Source organism: Aspergillus fijiensis (genome assembly GCF_003184825.1).
Source record: "Aspergillus fijiensis CBS 313.89 unplaced genomic scaffold BO72scaffold_31, whole genome shotgun sequence".
In the NCBI taxonomy this organism is placed as follows: domain Eukaryota; kingdom Fungi; phylum Ascomycota; class Eurotiomycetes; order Eurotiales; family Aspergillaceae; genus Aspergillus; species Aspergillus fijiensis.
This window is the reverse complement of record NW_024469007.1, coordinates 117,400-137,200: the sequence shown is the minus strand read 5'-3', so window position 1 is coordinate 137,200 and position 19,801 is coordinate 117,400. Positions and strand designations below refer to the sequence as shown.

General features: G+C 51.5%; 6 protein-coding genes across 6 annotated transcripts; 5 read left to right on the top strand and 1 right to left on the bottom strand.

Annotated features, from left to right (window-relative positions):
- The first annotated feature begins 206 nt into the window (after nt 1-206).
- BO72DRAFT_406622 (putative SNF2 family helicase/ATPase) lies at nt 207-4,296 on the top strand. The gene is made up of 5 exons (XM_040942328.1): nt 207-546; nt 648-665; nt 729-872; nt 931-3,900; nt 3,959-4,296. The coding sequence occupies exons 1-5, from the start codon at nt 427-429 to the stop codon at nt 4,070-4,072; spliced, it is 3,366 nt and encodes a 1,121-aa protein (XP_040800129.1). The 5' UTR covers nt 207-426; the 3' UTR covers nt 4,073-4,296.
- Nucleotides 4,297-4,530: 234 nt separating this feature from the next.
- On the top strand, nt 4,531-9,745 carry BO72DRAFT_406621 (putative chromatin remodeling complex subunit (Chd3)). Its single transcript, XM_040942327.1, has 3 exons — nt 4,531-5,255; nt 5,317-8,884; nt 8,944-9,745. Exons 1-3 carry the CDS (start codon nt 4,872-4,874, stop codon nt 9,465-9,467), a joined length of 4,476 nt encoding a protein of 1,491 aa, XP_040800128.1. The 5' UTR covers nt 4,531-4,871; the 3' UTR covers nt 9,468-9,745.
- A 1,017-nt stretch (nt 9,746-10,762) lies between these two features.
- Nucleotides 10,763-12,994, top strand: BO72DRAFT_147850 (uncharacterized protein). The gene is made up of 3 exons (XM_040939209.1): nt 10,763-11,480; nt 11,558-11,633; nt 11,685-12,994. Exons 1-3 carry the CDS (start codon nt 11,037-11,039, stop codon nt 12,800-12,802), a joined length of 1,638 nt encoding a protein of 545 aa, XP_040800127.1. The 5' UTR covers nt 10,763-11,036; the 3' UTR covers nt 12,803-12,994.
- A 774-nt stretch (nt 12,995-13,768) lies between these two features.
- BO72DRAFT_147842 (mitochondrial 37S ribosomal protein mS35) lies at nt 13,769-15,383 on the bottom strand. Its single transcript, XM_040939208.1, has 2 exons — nt 14,735-15,383; nt 13,769-14,572 (listed from the first exon to the last, which is right to left on the bottom strand). The coding sequence occupies exons 1-2, from the start codon at nt 15,291-15,293 to the stop codon at nt 13,956-13,958; spliced, it is 1,176 nt and encodes a 391-aa protein (XP_040800126.1). The 5' UTR covers nt 15,294-15,383; the 3' UTR covers nt 13,769-13,955.
- A 146-nt stretch (nt 15,384-15,529) lies between these two features.
- alg13 (N-acetylglucosaminyldiphosphodolichol N-acetylglucosaminyltransferase catalytic subunit ALG13) lies at nt 15,530-16,718 on the top strand. The gene is made up of 3 exons (XM_040944955.1): nt 15,530-16,117; nt 16,179-16,317; nt 16,376-16,718. The coding sequence occupies exons 1-3, from the start codon at nt 15,787-15,789 to the stop codon at nt 16,512-16,514; spliced, it is 609 nt and encodes a 202-aa protein (XP_040800125.1). The 5' UTR covers nt 15,530-15,786; the 3' UTR covers nt 16,515-16,718.
- A 351-nt stretch (nt 16,719-17,069) lies between these two features.
- Nucleotides 17,070-18,577, top strand: BO72DRAFT_147803 (actin-related protein ArpA). Its single transcript, XM_040939207.1, has 3 exons — nt 17,070-17,927; nt 17,984-18,298; nt 18,356-18,577. The coding sequence occupies exons 1-3, from the start codon at nt 17,160-17,162 to the stop codon at nt 18,416-18,418; spliced, it is 1,146 nt and encodes a 381-aa protein (XP_040800124.1). The 5' UTR covers nt 17,070-17,159; the 3' UTR covers nt 18,419-18,577.
- The last annotated feature ends 1,224 nt before the right edge of the window (nt 18,578-19,801 follow it).

Sequence of the window (19,801 nt, the reverse complement as noted above, 5' to 3'; positions counted from 1 at the left end):
CGGGCTACGGAGGGACCTCCTCCTCCCGAGTCCCGAGTTTTCCCCTCTTTTCCTCCCCTGCTGACTCATTTATTACTCACCTTAAGCTTGCGCGTCTCCCCGGCCAATCAGCGCGTCAAGGGGCCGCGCTTCGCCGACGAATTTCCATTCGCCATCCCGGCGCGACTGCGAGGCGGTACTTCTTTCCAAGGTTCGTCCTTTGATCATCCCCCGTCACTACGATTGTTTTTCACCCTACCTTTGTCCTCCATCTCAAAGAGAATCGTGTGACCAGGCTTGTCCTCAATCATATCACACTCAGAGGAGTGTCAATCTTCTCTCATCAGTCTTTTTCACTCGCTCCATACTGGTCCGATTGTATACTATCAGATCGCGTTTCTCCCGATATAGTTGAACTTGCCTGCGCAAGGTGCGCTTTGGAAAGTCATGGCTCCTTCACACATTCCGACTTCCGACCCGCCGTCACAGGCAGACACCCCAATGACAGATGCAACTGCAGAGCCCATCACGTCGGTGCCAGTTGATAGACCAGACGCGCAAATGACGGTAAGCGCGCGCATTCATGCCATGAACAATACCTGTTAAATCATGTCATTTATCCTCTAAGGATGTTTTCGCTAACCACCAGGGCGTTTTCGAACTTTTAGGACACTCCCGACTACACGGTACTAACGCTCCGATGTTGATCACTGCTATCACGCATAGATGGGCTAACGGGCGCGCAATAGGATACTGATACGAACCCCAACACCACGGCGAGCAGTGTTGCAGGCGACGCACCGCCTCTGGATGGGCGCAGACGACGATCCGAAGCTTTTCACATGAGAAAAAGTATCCTGGGTAAAAAGCACGGTCGCTTGGACGAGTCAATGGTAGGTGGATATGCTACATATCCATGCGCTAGCGGCCACTCATTGTGTGTTACTGTAGGAAGATGATTCCATCCGTCGTTTTCGCTACCTCCTCGACCTCACCGATCTATTCCGTCATTTCATCGAAACAAATCCCAACCCGCGAATTAAAGAGATCATGGCGGAGATCGACCGGCAAAATGAAGAGGAGGAAGCAAAAGCTAAGAAAAAGGGATCGGCTCGCTCTGGTGGTGCGAGTGCCGACAGACGCCGCAGAACAGAACAAGAAGAAGATGCCGAGCTTCTCAAAGACGAAAGGAGTGGCGGCGAAACGGGCACCGTTTTCCGGGAATCCCCGCCCTTCATCAAGGGAGAGATGCGCGACTATCAGATTGCCGGCCTGAACTGGCTTGTTTCCCTCCATGAAAACGGTATCTCTGGTATTCTGGCGGATGAGATGGGTTTGGGCAAAACGTTGCAGACTATTTCTTTCCTTGGCTACCTCCGACACGTTTGCGGAATCACTGGACCACACCTTGTCGCAGTCCCGAAATCAACACTTGACAATTGGAGGCGAGAGTTTGGAAAGTGGACTCCTGAGGTGAATGTCCTGGTATTGCAGGGTGACAAGGAAGAGCGGCATCGCTTGATCAACGAGCGCCTTCTGGATGAGAACTTCGACGTTTGTATCACCAGTTATGAAATGGTTCTGCGCGAGAAGAGTCACTTGAAGAAGTTTGCTTGGGAGTACATCATCATCGATGAGGCTCATCGTATCAAGAACGAAGAGTCTTCACTGGCACAGATCATTCGTGTCTTCCATTCAAGGAATCGTCTGTTGATCACTGGTACTCCTCTGCAGAACAACCTGCACGAACTCTGGGCTCTCTTGAACTTCTTGCTACCGGATGTCTTTGGTGATTCGGAGGCTTTTGATCAATGGTTCTCCAGTCAGGATGCTGACCAGGACACTGTGGTGCAACAACTTCACCGCGTTTTGCGGCCTTTCCTGCTGCGCCGTGTCAAGAACGACGTGGAGAAGAGCCTGCTTCCTAAGAAGGAAATTAACCTATACGTACCCATGTCAGAAATGCAAGTCAAATGGTACCAGAAAATCTTAGAGAAGGACATCGACGCGGTCAATGGTGCTGCCGGCAAGCGCGAATCGAAGACCCGTTTGCTAAATATTGTCATGCAATTGCGCAAGTGTTGCAATCATCCATACCTTTTCGAAGGCGCTGAGCCAGGTCCTCCATACACAACGGATGAGCATCTTGTGGACAATGCGGGAAAGATGGTAATCCTTGATAAGGTTCTGGCGCGCATGAAGAAGCAGGGCAGTCGCGTGCTCATTTTCTCCCAGATGAGTCGTGTTCTCGACATTCTGGAAGATTACTGCGTGTTCCGAGAGTACAAGTATTGCCGCATTGACGGTACGACCGCTCATGAGGATCGAATTGCCGCCATCGATGAGTACAACAAGCCTGACTCTGACAAATTCATCTTCCTTCTTACAACCAGAGCAGGTGGATTGGGAATCAACCTGACGACCGCCGACATTGTGGTTCTGTACGACAGTGATTGGAATCCCCAGGCGGATCTGCAGGCCATGGATCGTGCTCATCGTATCGGTCAGACCAAGCAGGTTGTTGTATTCCGATTCATTACAGAAAATGCCATTGAGGAAAAGGTTCTAGAGCGTGCTGCGCAGAAATTGCGGTTGGATCAACTCGTTATTCAACAAGGGCGTGCCCAGCAGCAAACCAAGAATGCTGCATCGAAAGACGAGCTCCTTGGCATGATTCAGCATGGAGCTGCCAACGTCTTCACCCAGAAAGGCGCAACGGGGTCTTTGTCTACGGAGAACAAATTGTCGGAAGATGACATCGATGCTATCCTGCGCAAGGGTGAAGAAAGAACCGCGGAGCTCAACAAGAAGTACGAAAAGCTTGGAATCGATGACCTCCAGAAGTTTAGTTCGGAAAGTGCATACGAGTGGAATGGTCAAGATTTCGCCGATCGCAAGAAAGACATTGGAATTAACTGGATCAACCCAGCCAAGCGCGAGCGAAAGGAGCAGTTCTACTCTATCGACAAGTACTATCGTCAGGCTTTGGCCACCGGTGGCAGAACAGCTGATCCTAAACCGAAGGTTCCGCGCGCACCCAAGCAAATCGCCGTCCATGATTGGCAATTCTTCCCCCCGGGGCTTCAAGAGCTTCAGGAGAAGGAAACGGCGTACTTCCACAAAGAGATTGGCTATAAGGTTCCTCTAGCGGACGGTCCTGATGAAGAGCTCAGTGAGCGTGAAGCCGAGCGTGATCTGGAGCAACAAGAGATAGACAACGCCGTGCCGTTGACGGAAGAGGAGCAGGCACAAAAGGCAAAGATGTCCGAAGAGGGCTTCTCTACCTGGAACCGCCGTGATTTCCAGCAGTTTGTCAATGGCTCAGCTAAATTCGGTCGCACTGATTATGCCGGCATTGCTACCGAGGTGGATAGCAAGGAGCCGGACGAAATCGAGGAGTACGCTCAAGTATTCTGGGAACGATACACCGAAATCCAAGACTATCCTAAGTATCTTCGCGTCATCGATCAAGGGGAGGAAAAGCTTCGCAAGATGAACCATCAGCGCAAGATGTTGCGCAAGAAGATGGAGATGTACCGCGTGCCCCTTCAGCAGCTCAAAATCAACTACACGGTGTCGACTACTAATAAGAAGGTCTATACGGAAGAAGAAGATCGATTCTTGCTGGTCATGCTGGACAAGTATGGGGTTGATGGCGAAGGTCTTTATGAGAAAATCCGCGACGAGATTCGCGAGTCTCCCCTCTTCCGCTTCGACTGGTTCTTTCTCAGCCGGACACCTGTTGAAATCGGGCGTCGGTGCACCACACTATTGAATACTGTCGCTAAGGAGTTCGAGACTACTGAAGATGGAAAGGCGAATGGTGAAGGTGGCAAAGGTCGCGGCCGTGATCGGGACGAAGAGGAGGTTGAGAATGAAGAAGAGGCCCCTGCAAAGAAGAAAACCAAGGGTGGTGCAGTTGTAAGTCATAACCTCTTATTGATAGCTTCTGCATAGTTCTTACTGACGCCCCTCGCAGAACAAGCAGGTGAAGGCTGTCAAGGGTGGCAGCAAAGCAAACTCAGCCTCCACGTCGCGAGCTGCTAGTGTTTCGTCCAACGCCGCCTCGAAATCGAAGAGCCGGAAGAAGTGATGTCTCTTAGCTTGTGCGCGGTCTCGGTCTCAAATGACTAAGGTTTTTATCACTTTTCTGTAGACTGTTTGGGAAGTCTTGACAGTGGATGGGGGTTGGATTTGTTGGTTCATCATGTTTCATATATGCTGGGTTGGGCGTTGGCAAATAGATGCCACTGTAGTCTATAATGTTACTTTTCCATACTTCCCACCTCGAGTCTGTGGCATGTGGATCAAGGCGGGGGGCAGTGTGGATTCTTCAATCCCCTGCAGTCTTCTTCCCTTATTTATCATTCACTTAAAACTGATCATCATCCAAAACGAGCAGCAGTAGATAGAGCCCCACAGGAGAGTCCCAGCCGTTTACTCCGTACCGCAGAAAGCAATCAAACTCACCGCCCGCCACTTACCGTGACCAAAACCAAGTCCCTGATAAGATAGGCGCATTATCTTTATTCCTTTCCAAATCGCGTCGATAGAACGCGTCCGCATGAATTAATTAATATCACCGTCTCAGGAAGAGACGCAGCTGCTATACAGTTTCTCGACGATGAAGCGGCACATTTCTCTTTCTTTTTTTGTGCACAAAAGTCAACCGTCTCGACTCGCTTTCTAGAGCCTTCAACCTCAGCGTCACCTTACCCCGGTGTCAACTCATCTTCAATATTTGATTTCAACGAATACCACAACCTACCTCTCTTCTTCCGATTATACAGGCCCACATAGGACTTCCGTTGCCATTGTCAGCTCATGCTTCAATCCTGAAATATCATATCCTTGACGGAACAGGAATTCAGAACCAAAGACCAGACCAGCACATGTCGGACAACTCTGATAGCGAAGGCGGCCTTGTTGGGGAGCTTCTTGCCAAGTTCAAGAGCGGCCCTGCTGCTCGCACTTCGGAAGCGCCTCAAGATGGAAGAGCCTTGAAAGAGTCTGGAATGCCAGAGATCGAGGCATCTGAAGATGATTTCCCACCTCAGCAAGATTCACCAGAACGCGATTTGATCCAAGAAAGTCCTTCAGAGCTTCAGCTACCGCGGCCTGTCGTTGAGGTTCCACTTGCCCCCAGCAGTGTTATCGAGGACTGCGACTTCCTACCTGGACACTTTGAAGCTCTCTACATCATCAGTGAGGAGGTTTCTGAGACAGAGGGCGGGCTTCTGTATCGTGTTAGGCTGAAAAGTGGCGAGATCCAAAAGGTATGTTGCATTTGCAACCTTTTTGCCCGCGTATCGTGTAACTAACCGTCCGATCTCTCAGGCCTCATCCGAGCAGCTTGAAACTCTCAAAAATGGACGGCAAGCCCTATCGAATTTCTTCCAATACGGCCCCAATGAATCAGCCTCATCTCAATCCCACGAAACATCGGAAGAAGACTCGGACTTGTCCGACGCAAGAAAGCGGACCAGGAGAAGTACTCAGCGATCTACCCGGGCTAGAAATACTGGGTTCACAGCATTCTTCGGAGATTTGAGTAGCGATGACGAGATAGGTCACCCACGACGAGGAAGTTATTCTTCCAGTGAATATATTATCGCTTCATCTGGTACAAGAACAAGGGGGCGTCGCATGTTACGAGCTCGAAAGAGTAAGTCGCGCTCGGAGATCCTGCTATCGGACGAAGAAGACAGCCGCCGTAGTACCCCAGTAGGCACGCGTCAGTCGACAAGGACTCGAAAGGTTTTACGGAAGAATCTGCGTGAACGGAATGAGGACGAAATTTCCGAGAATGAGGGCACACTGAAACATCATGAAAAGTACTTCGGTGCCAAAGAAAAGTTTCAGAAGATGCCGGAAAATGATCCTTTCCGAGAAAGACATCGCGGCGCGTGCAAGAGTTGCCATGTCATTGGAGACGATTATGCGAAAGGGCCTCTCGTATTCTGCCAGGGATGCACCAGCAGTTTCCACCATTCATGCTTGGGTCCTCGGGCTGCCCGAGACCATCTTGTTACTAAAGTCACCGAAGACTTGTTTGTCCTTCAATGCCGCAATTGCCTGGGAGTCGCTCATTCGAAAGACCCAATTGTTCCTCATCAGGGCCATTGTGCTATCTGCAATCGCGAAGGGAACATGTCAAGGCCACTGCGGGATCGTCTAACGCCGAAGCAGGAGCAACAGTCTCGGCAGCAGAACGGTGGGAAGGATCCTATAACTTTCATCGATATGTCGCGGGTCAATAATGTGGCTAATCTACTATTCCGTTGCACTACTTGTCATAGAGCCTTCCACTTCGAGCATCTATCTGACGTCGCTCATCTTACGTGGCATTGCCAGGACTGTGCTTCAGTACCGGGAGAAGTCGGTGCTATAGTTGCCTGGCGACCAGTCGATCCAAAGGCGAAAACCGCGAAAGAAGCGGAGCGGGAGTATCTTATCAAATGGAAGAATCAGTCCTACGGCAACGCGACCTGGATGCCTGGAAGTTGGGTCTGGGGCTTTGTTAACCATATCATGCGTCGGGCCTTTCTTAAGAGGAACCTCGCACCGCAAAGGACTATTGAAGAGGCTGTTCCGGAGGACTACTTGCGCATCGATATCATCTTCGACGTCCGTTATTCTAGCTCATCGCCGCCTGGAGAAAGCAAGCAGCGGTCCTATGAAACAGACCTGGAGCGAATTGACAATGTGTCTCAGGTATATGTCAAATTCAAAGGCCTTCCGTATGAGGATGTAGTCTGGGATACGCCTCCTGATCGGAGTGATGCAGAGAGATGGGAGGACTTCAAAGCTGCTTTTGCGGACTGGGTCAAACGGGAATATGTCCGTCAGCCGAACCAAGAAACTTTAAGGAGACATCTGGCCAAGAAGAGAAAGAAGAACTTCCAAACTGATCTGGTCAAAGACCATCAGCCCACCATTATGACGGGTGGTGAGATGATGGACTACCAACATGATGGTGTCAATTGGCTCTACTACATGTGGTTCAAACAGCAAAATGCTATTCTTGCCGACGAGATGGGTCTTGGAAAGACAATACAAGTCATTGGCTTCATGGCTACCCTGATTCAGTACCATAGATGCTGGCCTTTCCTAGTGGTGGTGCCTAATTCCACCTGTCCCAACTGGCGCAAGGAAATCAAGTCATGGGTTCCTTCAATGCGGGTGGTGACATACTACGGGTCTGCATTTTCTCGCAATCTTGCCAAAGAGCATGAGATGTATGCTGATGACGATCCTACTCTCCGATGCCACGTCGTCGTGACTTCGTATGAGACGATGGTTGATGATGCATCCCGCAGATTCCTGGCAAAGATTCCCTGGGCCGGCTTGATTGTTGACGAAGGCCAACGGCTCAAGAATGACAAGAGCCAGCTTTATGAAGCACTGTCGCGAATCAGATTTCCGTTCAAGTTGCTTTTGACCGGAACTCCGCTCCAGAATAACATCCGAGAACTATTCAACTTGCTTCAGTTTTGCGACCCGTCAAAGAAGGCCTTTGATCTCGAACAAGAGTACGGCACGCTTTCACAGGAGAATATTACAAAGCTGCATGAAATGCTACGGCCTTTTTTCCTGCGACGGACAAAAGCGCAAGTGCTCACGTTTCTTCCCCCAGTTGCCCAGATTATTGTTCCGGTCTCGATGTCTGTGGTACAGAAGAAACTATACAAATCTATCCTTGCCAAAAACCCTCAATTGATCAAGGCTATCTTTCAGCGCAATGGGGCAAAGGCTTTGAAGCAGGCCGAAAGACATAACCTGAACAATATTCTCATGCAATTGCGCAAATGTCTGTGTCATCCATTCGTCTATAGCAGAGCCATCGAGGAGAGAACTGCTGATAGGATGAAATCTCATCGGCACTTGGTGGATGCAGCTGGTAAACTTCAATTGTTGGAATTGATGCTCCCGAAACTCAAGGATCGTGGCCATAGGGTCCTCATTTTTAGTCAGTTCCTCGAAAACCTCGACATAATCGAGGATTTCCTCGACGGAATGGGTTTACCACATCTTCGCCTCGATGGTAGAATGACTTCGCTCGAGAAGCAGAAGACGATCGACGATTACAACGCACAAGATTCGCCCTACTTCGCCTTTCTTCTCTCGACTCGGTCTGGTGGAGTGGGGATCAACCTGGCTACTGCAGATACTGTGATCATTATGGACCCGGATTTCAACCCCCATCAAGACATGCAGGCGTTGTCGCGTGCTCATCGGATAGGGCAAACGAACAAGGTTCTTGTCTTCCAGCTTATGACCCGGAGCAGTGCCGAAGAGAAGATCATGCAAATAGGCAAGAAGAAGATGGTCCTAGACCACGTTCTTATTGACCGCATGGTGGCGGAAGAAGATGACGGGCAAGATCTTGAGTCTGTGCTCCGTCATGGAGCTCAAGCCTTGTTTGATGACGATGACTCTGGCGATGTACGATATGACTCTGAGTCTGTCGATAAGCTCCTTGATCGCAGTCAAGCCGAACAAGCTAAGGCGCCCGTTGAAGGTGACCCGGAGTCCCAATTCAGCTTTGCTCGGGTGTGGGCAAACGATAACCAGAATCTGGAGGATCGCCTCCAGGAGATGACTGAGCAGACTGAGCAGACTGTACCCAATGCTGACATCTGGGACAACATTCTGCGCGAGCGAGAACAAGCTGCAGCCGAGGAAGCCAGGCGAAAAGCGGAGACATTTGGTCGTGGAAAGAGGAAGCGTACCAATGTTGATTACGGCAAAACTGCCAGGGAATCGTCCCCCGTCGATGATCATATAATGCGACTAGCAGACAGCGACGGAGAGTACCAGGTCGAAGACGCCGTTGACTCCGAGTCTGACTTGGCCCCTGAGCTAGACCGTGATGAACTGGCCATCATCCCCAAAAAGACTAAAAGTAAGTGCCCGATCCCCCTTCAATTGGGGTTATTCGCATTTCGCTAATGCAAGCCACAGCTCGAGAATTCGAAAGAATTGCTCCCATCAACTTGCCGCTCGCCATGGATGGCAGTGCGGAACCTAACCAAACTCAGCAACCCACTTGTATTGCATGCAAGCAGGCTCACCCAGTTGGTTCCTGTCGCTTGAGGTTGGCTGGTGTTGAGCATTGTCCCCTCTGTGGTCTTGCCCACTATGGTTATTCGCGCACATGTCCTCATCTGAAGTCTGACGCACAAGTCGCCAGGATGCTGGATGCTATAAAGCATAGTACTGAGGAAAGGGAGCTCGTTCTCCTAGCGAAAAAGTATCTGACTGGTATTCGTGGCAACCTTGCACTGCGCAAGAGAAAAGAGGCCAGTAAGGCTGCAGCAGGCGGTGCGAGTCTTCCTGCCTCCACCCCTGTTGCAACCAGCTCCCCCGTCGTTGACCTCACTACTGAACATCGCATGGGGCCAGCTGGTCAAGCATTGATGAATCCCGGACATTCTTTCTCTTCATCTACTCATGCATCTCAACACCATCCTACCAACGGAGTGTAAATTTAACAGTTCATCGAGAGGATCAGGATGCAGCAGGAAGCAGCAGGAAGCAGCAGGTGGCGGTGGTGGTTTTGTGATTTTGTTCTCTTTCCATAGGGATTGATTCAGCGTTAGTTGCCTCCGGGGTATCGGAGTTCGTGATATCATAGCATTGGCAGGAGTTGCATGAAAAAGCTATGTAATTACATTTTGTTTAGAGAAAGCAACTGGAATGGACCTGAGGCAGACAAATCGGGGGTCACATGTTCCTTCCTGTTTGGCTCCGGTTGGTTCAAACCAGAACATCCCGCTGACTGCATCTCGTTTGTGGATATCAAATTCAGGACGGAACTCGAAGTAGACTTCATTCCGTTTGTTGCCATCCTCCTCCTTTTTCCGCGCATCGCGTACTGCGCATTTGCAGAGATTTTTCGCAATACCGTTTGTGGATAATGCTGATTTGCTCATTCGTTGGATCGTTCGTGTCACCAACGTCACCCGCCGATATAATCGTTACTTACTCCCTCCACGTTGCCAGCAGACCGCATCGAGGCTTATCAGACACATTGTGTCAATCTCAGGACTGGAAACGAAGTATGGGTCGTTCCTATTAGGTGACACTCTGTCAGGGACAGCACGGGCAAGCAAAGAATGCCTGTGTATCAACATTGATCCTTGACCATTGACCATTGAATTCGTCCCGGATTCAATTGATGCAGAGAGAAAGCATGGTTCAAGTCAAGAGGTATGAGGATGGAGGGGATCAGTCCGGTACGAGATATCACCCAGAGGCTGAATTTATCGAAGAGACAGCAATTGCACCTTTTCCACAAGAGCGGACCAAACCCCCCATAACATGCGACCAGCGAGGAGGCTGCAGCCATCCGGGACGGTTGTACTGGCGAGCATCATCGGACAAACACTGACGGCATTTAGTCATGGCTGGATCTGGACCCTGCGACTGCTCTTATCCTCTGCGGAATCTTCGCGCTGGTATTTCTTTTTCTTTTTTCTGGTCTTTTGCCAATATTCGGCCGGTTGAGAATCTTTTGATTTGCATTGGATTCTCTGGGCGGCGAACATTAGATGTGTTCTCAGACTGGCTTTTTATACTCCTGTTCCTGTCGCTTCTTTTTTGCGTGACTGTTTCTGCAGGGCTGTTAGTGATATGACACCAATCTCTGCAAGCTCACACGCCTAGGTTGCTCTTTTTCCTGGAGTGAATGGTGTATCGTTCTCTGTGTGGTGTTATCAACCCCTGTTGCCAACGCCTGTCTCAGTGAATGTTAACTGATTTTTTGCTGGCCAGTGATTCACCGATCTTTAACACGGTCTTCCTTTCTGTTTATTTCTTTGGATCCTCTGCTCTCTTCTTTTCTTTCTTAATCTCTTTGCTGTGGTTGTGTTCTCTTTACTTCCATCCCTCTACTTCTAGCTCTCCACCATTCATCCTTACACTCTTTCCTTTCCCATCTCTCATGGCGATATACTTCATCTTCTAGCATAGGTTATATCGCTTCCTGACGCTCAGCTTCTCATCCGTCTATCCCTGCCGAAGACTGAGTTGCAAGTTGGCGCTGCCAAGCAGCCATGTCTTCGCCGATTCGCCCTCAGTTTTTCTGTACTCGCCCAAATGGCACCCTCACTCCCCTGGTTGCTGTCGACGAGCTGCCCTCACATATCTCAATCCGCGGTGCTCCCCGTACCCTCTCGCCAAGCGAAACTCAAGGCATGACTAGTCTGGGTACTGTTAGCTCTAGATTGCAATTCTATGTCCTCGAGGGCACTCTCCCACACACAACTCGCGCGTCGCCCGGTACCGCACCTGGACATCGCTCCCGCGACAATGACGTGCAGGCGACGCTTATGAATCTTGCTTCCGATGAAAATATACCTGTTAGCCAGAGAGTTGCTATCAGTACGCTACTGCAACATGGTGTATCTCAGAACTGGTTTGCGACACCTTCCTCGTCCAGCGGCTGGCTGGTCCCAAGCAGCAATGTGAATCCCCAAGGAAACGGTACTGCTAGACAGGTACGTGTTACTCTACATGCGATGCACTGAAAAGAAGCCGAGTTCCAAGGTAACGAGTTTGATTGACCCTCTTGCAGAGCCCCCACTACAACTCGAAGAAAGAGTACTGCTCCTATTGGATCCGTCATGGCGAATGCGACTATCAGCAACAAGGTGAGGGGCTCATGTTACATTTGGTCAGCATAAATCTAACACTCGCCATAGGATGCCTCTATAAGCATGAAATGCCTCACGATTTGTCCATGCTAGAGAAGCTTGGTCTGCGCGACATCCCTCGCTGGTACCGCGATAAGTTCAATATTCCCAGCCTACTTCCCAATGGGCATGGACATCCTCGTACCCCCCTAAACCATACACTCCCTGCACCCGATGCTGGTTCCTACAGCAGATCGCTTCCCTATCACCCGCGCATGGGTATGAATGAAGTGCTTGACGCGCCTGAGATAAAGAAGGAGCCTGAACAGGAATTTGCTGCAAACCAGCTCTCCATCCAGCAATCTTCATTGGGATTTCCTGGTGCCTCGAGACTCGCTTTTCCGGCTACGGACGCAGCGAAAGCTTCTAAGACTCATAGGGTAGAGCAAAAGCACACTCCCAGTTCCAAGAGTGTGGCTCTTAGGAAGCTCGATCTTCTGTCTTTTGATCCGCTCCCGGAATTCCAGGAATATTCATCCTTGAGGCCTGCCAACGGAAACAACTCGCCTGCTTGTGACTATCCACGCCCGCATGAGAGTACTGCTTACAAGAACGTTGTTACCGATCCTTTTGAAGGCACTTGCAGAGATTCGCGTGGAAGTTTTGGCCGTATCCCACCTTTCCTACCTGCCTCTCTTGGTATGAATCCGTGCCAGGGTTCAAGTATCTTACGGGATGCTGTACCTCAGGGACGTTCCAAGAAGACCCATAGGTCCCGTCGTTTGTATCAGCCTCGATCACAATTCCCATCGGATGATCCAAACTCTGAAATGGAGGAGCGAGTCGCTGGGGCGAGCTATTCTAGCCAGGCCACTCTTCCGTCAAATTGTGCATCGCCTGCCTCGAAGGTCACATTTGGGACTTTCGGATCTCTCCAGACGCATGCTAACCCGAATCTCATGCATGGATGTGCCGCATCCGAGCCGCCTACTCGAGATGCCTCCCCTTCTACACACTCCAGTACTGCGTCGTCGGAGTCCAGCCCTGGAAAGCGTCGCAATCGCGTCAAAGGCAAGAGCCACAAACCCAATTCCGGGACCATTGGTCAGAAGATTTATCGCGAGCGCTCTGTCGGATCTTCCGAAGATGAATTTTTCGGCGGCTTGTCCATGGAAGAGGAGAAGTAAATAGAGACTCTACTAGGTGAGACCGGAAGGTGCCCACACGTCTATGGTCTGAGGCTTTCTTCTACTTGATCGGAAACCAGCTGTTTGTTCTTCGCCCATCACACATAAATATGTGACTTTGCGGCTTTTCCAGGTGCTACGATGCGAATTACTATGATATGCTACACGGGATCTCCTTTGCGAAATAAATATACCTTTTCTGTCTCAAGGAACGGAGGACTCCCCCACTTGACTTGACGTTGACGTTGGAATGAGAGAAAATGGAGGTTCTGTTCGCCTACTACTACTACTACTACTACTACTACTACTACTACTAATCTAGCCTTGAAGGCGAAACTTGTATCTGAACACACACAGTGCTTCTTTCCCGGCGCCGTTCGCACATCATATGTATGCTGTCAATACTATGTTGGCTTTGTTTTTCTCATTTTCTGATTTCCAAGTTTCCTCTTTTCCAGTTTTCATTTTCGTTGCCTCTACCCCCCCTCTCTTGTTCGGAGAAGACACGGTCTCGTGTGCGAAATGTAATATAGCAGAGGTCATGTCTATATTTGGATGGGAGTTGGGCGGAGGCGATGGATTTCGAACATGTGAAATATGGAGCACAGGCATGCCCTGATGCAATGAAACAGCCCTTGAGCTTTGCAGATGCACATCACTCATGGAAGATCTCGAACATAATAACTCTTTGGAGATGCCGTAAGCACACACACCTTTGTACTCTTGTAATTCGCGAGGTCGCTCGACGGAAACACAACCAAGCCCCGCTCTCTGTGCCATACCTGTGGAGTTTGAATGAACCCTCCTGTGCTATATCTGTGAAGATGGAATGAAGTATAATACATTGATATGATGAATCTAGTACAACCGTGCAGAAAAGAGCAAATTGCGCCACCCTGTTTTGATCTGAGCTTACAGAGAAGTTCCGGGAAATTAAGACAAGAAGACAGGACCGGAAGAAAGAAAGGAAACCAGAAGAAGAAAAGAGCTCCATGACAAGACACATCATACACACATATACACCCCGCAAATGATTCCTGATCCTCACACCCGCAGGCGCGCGTGCGCGCATTAATCATCAGAATCTTATGTGTACGCCGGGGGGATTGATTCCCTGAGCACGTCCACCACCACCACTATCACCACCTCCTCCTCAGCGCATTCTACGCTGCGGAGGTCTAGGACCGACCCTCACACCGACCTTCGCGCCCTTCTGGTCCTCCTTGCCCGAGAGCCTGGGCATGGCGGAGGTCAGCGCGGGCAGGGACTTGATGGCCTCGGAGATGATCTGGTTCCCGTCGACGACGGTGTCGGGGAGTTGCTCCAGCTGCTTGCGGGCCTTCTGGGCGGCGCGCCTGGCGTCGAGCTCGCGGCGGCGCTCGGGGGTGATGGCCCACTCGTCGGGGAAGCGGAGACGGGTCTTGGGCTTGTGGTGGCGGAGGTCGAGCGGGACGTCGGCGAAGCTGTCGCCTTCCTTGGCCTCCTTGAGCAGGGACTGGATCAGGTCGCCCAGGTAGCGCTTGTTCTGGGCGCGGTGCTGGAACTTCTCGCACGACATGCGCACGATGTCGGTGTCCGGGTTGTAGCGCACGCCGACCAGCTTGAGGAAGGTCTGGCGCTGGGCCTCGGTCAGGTGCTTGGGGGTCAGATCCTTGGAGGCCAGCTCGACCACGACCTTGTGCTGGGCCGGGTGCTCTTCGCCCATGTAGGTCGTGTACCGGAAGCGGAGGATGTGGGTTTCGGGGGGCAGGGTGAAGGGTTTGGCGAGTTCTGCGAAGGGGGACCTGGGGTCAGCGCTTTTTCTTATGGGGGGTGCTTCGTTTCTCAAGCTGGGAGGTGGGGGATCAAAGTTGAAGTAGAAGAATGGCAGCCCCCCCTCGCCTCCTCCCAGGATTCAACGAAAGACAAAAGGGAAGAAGAGTTAAGTCATACTGCTCAATGACGGCATATCCCAGGCGGCGATCCGCGCGTATTCTCTGATCTCACGGTGCTCTTCCAGCTCGGCATAGGCCATGGTCGTCATGTCGTCGTCGTTGAATTCGTCGTCCATATCCTGCACCAGACCGAACTCGTCCGGCTCCTCCTCCGACCAGAATCCGTGCGTGTATGCTGCTTCCGCAAAGCGCCAGGGCTGTACTTGCTTGTCAATCGCGGCGATTCTCTGGTCGATCTGGGCCATCCGGGCCTTGCGTTTTTCCGGGTCGTTGAATTCAGCGATCATGCTCGTGTTCGCCTTGTCGAAGGCCGCGCGGTCTTCCGGGGACATCATGTCGTACAGGGACCGCTGCTCCGGAGTCAAGTTCTCGGGCGAGTACTCCGGGAGATTGGGGTAATCCTCCAGGCGCCGTGGGCGAACCTCAGGGATGACCGGGTCTTCGGGCATGCAGGAGAGCGGCGTGGCGGAGAAGGAGCGGTAGGAGGGGTTGGCGATGGGACCTCTTCGGGCCAGGAAGAAGGCCGAGCGGCCCAGAGACCTGGCTACTGAGGCCATTGTGAGGGGAGGGGGAATGGAATGGAGGGGGAGTTGTAGGCGGAGGATTGGAGGGTTTCAAGGTTGGATGTTTTTTTTGATGGAGATGGGATTGGATGGGATTGGATTGGGAACTTCTTTCTTTCCCGGGCCCGCAATCCACTATCCCCTTTGGGGAAGGCGGCCCTTTCACCGCCATCCAAACTGCCGGACATTCTTGACTCTATGCGAGTAAGTAGTAAGTCCGCTTCGCATCTCATCATTTTCTATGAGTACGTAACAAACATAATTAACTGACACTTGCAAAGATATGTCATGAGTCACCACTATAATTAACTGACTGTTGGTCAATTTCATTCACATCAAGCCTAAATCAGGCATGCATGACTTTGTCTAGCTGGCTGGTGCCTAGTCACAGTGCTGATAATCGCTGATCATCAACTTCTTGGTTCCCACTTCCGTTGCATCGATCCACCTATCCTACCATATACAAATCATGCTGAGTACGTCTACCATGGCGATGCAAGACCAGCCCCTGAAGTTCTGCTTCGTGACTGTGGGAGCTACCGCTTCTTTCAACCTCCTCATTCAGTCGGTTCTGGAGCAAACCTTTCTACGTGAGCTGCGTGCACACGGTTACACCAACCTGCTGGTCCAGTACGGCAAAGACGGCAACACCCTCTTCGATGAATTCCTGCGCCAATTTCCCCCGGGGAGTGAGGGCCAGCACGGTCTGCTGATCGACGGATTCGACTTCAACCCCGACGGACTGGACAATGAAATGCGTCTTGCCAAGGCACGGCCCTCGGAAGGTCGAGTTGGTGGGTTGATTATCAGTCATGCCGGTATGGTTGCAACCTTGCCGATGGACTTCACAATGCGCGAGCTGACCACCATGAATCCTAGGCTCTGGCAGCATTATGGATGCATTGAGACTGGGCGTGCCTCTTGCGGTGGTCCCGAATCCGACCCTCAAAGATAACCACCAGCAGGAGCTGGCCGATATCCTCCAGGAGCAGGGTTATCTCATTGCGAGTCACTATCAGTAAGTTCTTCAGTCTCTGCTTTCTTGCGTGGTGGACGTCGAATTGAACTCCAATTAGGGATGTTGCGACAGCAGTCGATAGGGCTGAACGCCTGCGAGTTCAGATGGCCAAGTGGCCGCCGGTCTCCAAGGCCCAGGAAATCCCTCCGCCGAGCCTGGATCAGGTCATGTCTGACGAATTGGGTTTCTTGGATTGATTGTTTTTGACAGCCCAGTATCTCTTACTTCTCATCGCAAATGAACTGTTGTTGAGGAACGAATTGCCATGGCGTTACGGGGCGTGGGTGCTTTAGTATAGAAGAGGAATGAGATGGCTTTGGACGGTTGCAATCACCAATGGCGCATTAGCATCCATAGATGAGGACTCGTTATTTCGCTCCGCTAATGATGAACACGTTTATCATTTATTCATCCTCTCAAATTTGAACCCGAGGTACGTAGTATGGAAAAAGGATACCTAGTAGGAGGAAGTCGAGGATTGGTGGTGGAGTGGCCCAAGCTTCTCCGCGCGGGCAGATCCAACTAAACCGACTGATTGGACTTATGAGTACTCCGTACTTTCTTTCCCTTCCCCGAAACGCGCAAAAAGAACCACCACCGACTTTCTTGTCCTTTTCTTCTCCTTGCTCTTTCTCCCTCCCACGCATTGTTCTTCTACCATCTATGTCCTTGGAACACTATATCTCACAAAATCAAACGTATTCCGACCGATTCTTTTATCTCACTAGCCATTAAAATCGGCCGCGGGGGCCTTCCACTGCATATAAACAATCGACGGCCCAAAACACCCGCTCCGAACCTCAACCAGCGCTCCGTTTCCCCTTTCCAGCTTCCTCCCCACAATGGCAGAAGCCACCCTTCATAACGCCCCGATAGTCATTGACAATGGCAGCGGAACCATCCGCGCCGGTTTCGCGGGGGAGGAGATCCCCTCGTGCTTCTTCCCCTCGTTCGTCGGTCGGCCCAAACACCCGCGGGTGATGGCCGGTGGCCTGGAGGGCGACGTCTTCATCGGCTCCCGCGCTCAGGAACTGCGCGGCCTGCTCAAGATCCGGTACCCCCTGGAGCACGGCATCGTCACGGACTGGGATGACATGGAGAAGATCTGGCACTATGTGTACGAGAACGAACTGAAGACGCTGCCGGAGGAACACCCCGTGCTCTTAACGGAGCCGCCGCTCAACCCGCGCAAGAACCGCGATGCCGCCGCCCAGATCATGTTCGAGACCTTCAACGTCCCCGCGCTGTACACCTCCATCCAGGCTGTCCTGTCGCTATACGCGTCCGGCCGGACGACGGGCGTGGTCCTCGATTCAGGGGATGGAGTGTCCCACGCGGTGCCGGTGTTCGAGGGCTTCGCCATCCCCAACAGCATCCGGCGGATCGACGTGGCCGGGCGGGATGTGACGGAGCAGCTGCAGCTGCTGCTCCGCAAGAACGGCCATGTGCTGCATACCAGCGCGGAGAAGGAGGTGGTGCGCATGATCAAGGAGAAGGTGTGCTACGTGTCGTTGGACCCCAAGCGGGAGGAGAAGGACTGGATGAACAACTATCACAAGTCGGAGACCAAGTCGGTGGACTATGCTTTGCCGGACGGGCACAAGATCAAGGTACGAGTTTGTGATGAGTGGGCGGGGCATGTTTTTTCTCTAATAGCTACGCATAGATCGGGCAAGAACGCTACCGCGCGCCGGAGATCCTCTTCGACCCGGAACTCATCGGTTTGGAGTATCCGGGAGTGCATCAGATTGTCCAAGATGCGATCACCCGGACGGATCTCGACCTGCGCAAGTCCTTGTACCTCAACATTGTCCTCTCTGGAGGCTCGACATTATGCAAGAACTTCCCTGATCGGTTGATGCGGGAGATCAAGCGCTTGGCTGTGGAGGACATGAAGATCCGGATCTCTGCTCCTGCTGAGCGGAAATACACGACCTGGATTGGCGGAGGTATCCTCGCTGGTTTGAGCACATTCCGCAAGGTAAATTGCATCCCGCATTTGAATTTCGTTGGAGCTGTGGCTAACGAGGACCACCAGATGTGGGTGAGCGCGGACGAGTGGCACGAAGATCCTGAGATCATTCACCGGAAATTCGCTTAATCGTGAGGCATCGCAGGACGACGTCCCGACTGAGGACAACATGACATGATCGACGGACAACAATCCCATCGCGCAGAAGTCAGTGGATGCTTCCGAGGGCACGAATGACTAGTATGCACGAAGGGGATGGTTGTCTAGACAGGTCCCTGAAGAAGTTCGGGGCCAAACCATAACCAACAGCAGTCTTTTCATAGATACCCCTGCCCCTTTTCCAATTTCTGTCTCCGACACTCCAAACAACCTATCCACCACTTCCAAAGCACCCCAGATGATACGTTTCGTGCATATCTTTCTCGACAACCATACAACCCATCACTTCTAAGTATGTCCCCTATGCACGCGCACGCGCACGCGTACACGTAACCGAGACGTGTTGCATTCGAACCCAGCTGTCACACCTCTCGGCTTGGCAAGTATCCTCACCTGGCTCTGCTGGGACGGATCATTCGCCAAGCCAATCGCAATTCGGGGTCTTCGGAATGAACCCTCACTGCTGCTGAGGAGTGACTTGAACGAGTAAATTGAGCGATGACAGTCCACATTCTTCTCCTTCTGCTCCTTGTCAAGTGGTCTCTCCAACCTCCGTTCTCTTCGACTGTACTTTTTGTGTAAATATTGAATGGCATAGATGAGATGAATGAGCGATTGACACAATTTCTTGAATGACAGCTGCATGGCACCTCTTCCCTTTCCTCGTCTGCGGCCTGCAACCTAAAGCCCAATAATGAGCATTGATTGAGCTCGCAAAGAGAATCCACCGGACTGTACATCTACCAACAACCAATCTGAAGGAGTAGATCGGGTGCGCATGGTGACACCAAGCCCCCAGCCCCTCGGTCCTCAAACCCACCCAATACTATACTGTACTATTCTATACTGTTCCACCATCTTGACGCCTCGATGCAGGGCAATCGCCGAACAGTCTAGTCTAGAAATAAGTCGCCGTGCTGTTGGGTCTACATGTTCCCGACCAATTGCGTGCGTGGGATCTCGTCTTGCATGAACTCCAGATACTGATATCAGGTGTCAGGTGTGCGCAGTACAACCTTCCTGGATGGATTGATCGGTTTCGTGTCCTGACGAAACCTCGGGGATATGCTGCTACTGCTACTGCTACTGCTACTGCTACTGCAGTGTAAATCGAAAGAGAAGAGATGCAGTATACTATAGCTCCGTGATCGCCGAGACTAAAAGACCCCCAGTCAAGAAGTACAATACAGTGTCCTCAGGCAATCAGGCAATCAGGCAAACCCAGATAGATTTAACCTTGAAAACAGAATTAGAGTACCCTCCGTCGAGTCGGTGCTTCTTACCCACGTATAGACTCTCCACCTCAACTCCAACATGCCACGACAAAGATCCCAATTCACTCCAAAGTTCGTT

Coding starts and splice junctions, on each gene's coding strand:
- BO72DRAFT_406622 (XM_040942328.1), top strand. CDS start 427: ATGGCTCCTTCACACATTCCGACTTCCGACCCGCCGTCACAGGCAGAC. Junction 873..930: donor GTCGCTTGGACGAGTCAATG/GTAGGTGGATAT, acceptor GTGTTACTGTAG/GAAGATGATTCCATCCGTCG. Junction 3,901..3,958: donor AAACCAAGGGTGGTGCAGTT/GTAAGTCATAAC, acceptor CGCCCCTCGCAG/AACAAGCAGGTGAAGGCTGT.
- BO72DRAFT_406621 (XM_040942327.1), top strand. CDS start 4,872: ATGTCGGACAACTCTGATAGCGAAGGCGGCCTTGTTGGGGAGCTTCTT. Junction 5,256..5,316: donor AAAGTGGCGAGATCCAAAAG/GTATGTTGCATT, acceptor CCGATCTCTCAG/GCCTCATCCGAGCAGCTTGA. Junction 8,885..8,943: donor CATCCCCAAAAAGACTAAAA/GTAAGTGCCCGA, acceptor TGCAAGCCACAG/CTCGAGAATTCGAAAGAATT.
- BO72DRAFT_147850 (XM_040939209.1), top strand. CDS start 11,037: ATGTCTTCGCCGATTCGCCCTCAGTTTTTCTGTACTCGCCCAAATGGC. Junction 11,481..11,557: donor GAAACGGTACTGCTAGACAG/GTACGTGTTACT, acceptor ACCCTCTTGCAG/AGCCCCCACTACAACTCGAA. Junction 11,634..11,684: donor ATGCGACTATCAGCAACAAG/GTGAGGGGCTCA, acceptor CACTCGCCATAG/GATGCCTCTATAAGCATGAA.
- BO72DRAFT_147842 (XM_040939208.1), bottom strand. CDS start 15,293: ATGGCCTCAGTAGCCAGGTCTCTGGGCCGCTCGGCCTTCTTCCTGGCC. Junction 14,573..14,734: donor GGATATGCCGTCATTGAGCA/GTATGACTTAAC, acceptor CCCCCTTCGCAG/AACTCGCCAAACCCTTCACC.
- alg13 (XM_040944955.1), top strand. CDS start 15,787: ATGGCGATGCAAGACCAGCCCCTGAAGTTCTGCTTCGTGACTGTGGGA. Junction 16,118..16,178: donor GTTGATTATCAGTCATGCCG/GTATGGTTGCAA, acceptor CATGAATCCTAG/GCTCTGGCAGCATTATGGAT. Junction 16,318..16,375: donor CTCATTGCGAGTCACTATCA/GTAAGTTCTTCA, acceptor AACTCCAATTAG/GGATGTTGCGACAGCAGTCG.
- BO72DRAFT_147803 (XM_040939207.1), top strand. CDS start 17,160: ATGGCAGAAGCCACCCTTCATAACGCCCCGATAGTCATTGACAATGGC. Junction 17,928..17,983: donor CGGACGGGCACAAGATCAAG/GTACGAGTTTGT, acceptor AGCTACGCATAG/ATCGGGCAAGAACGCTACCG. Junction 18,299..18,355: donor GTTTGAGCACATTCCGCAAG/GTAAATTGCATC, acceptor GAGGACCACCAG/ATGTGGGTGAGCGCGGACGA.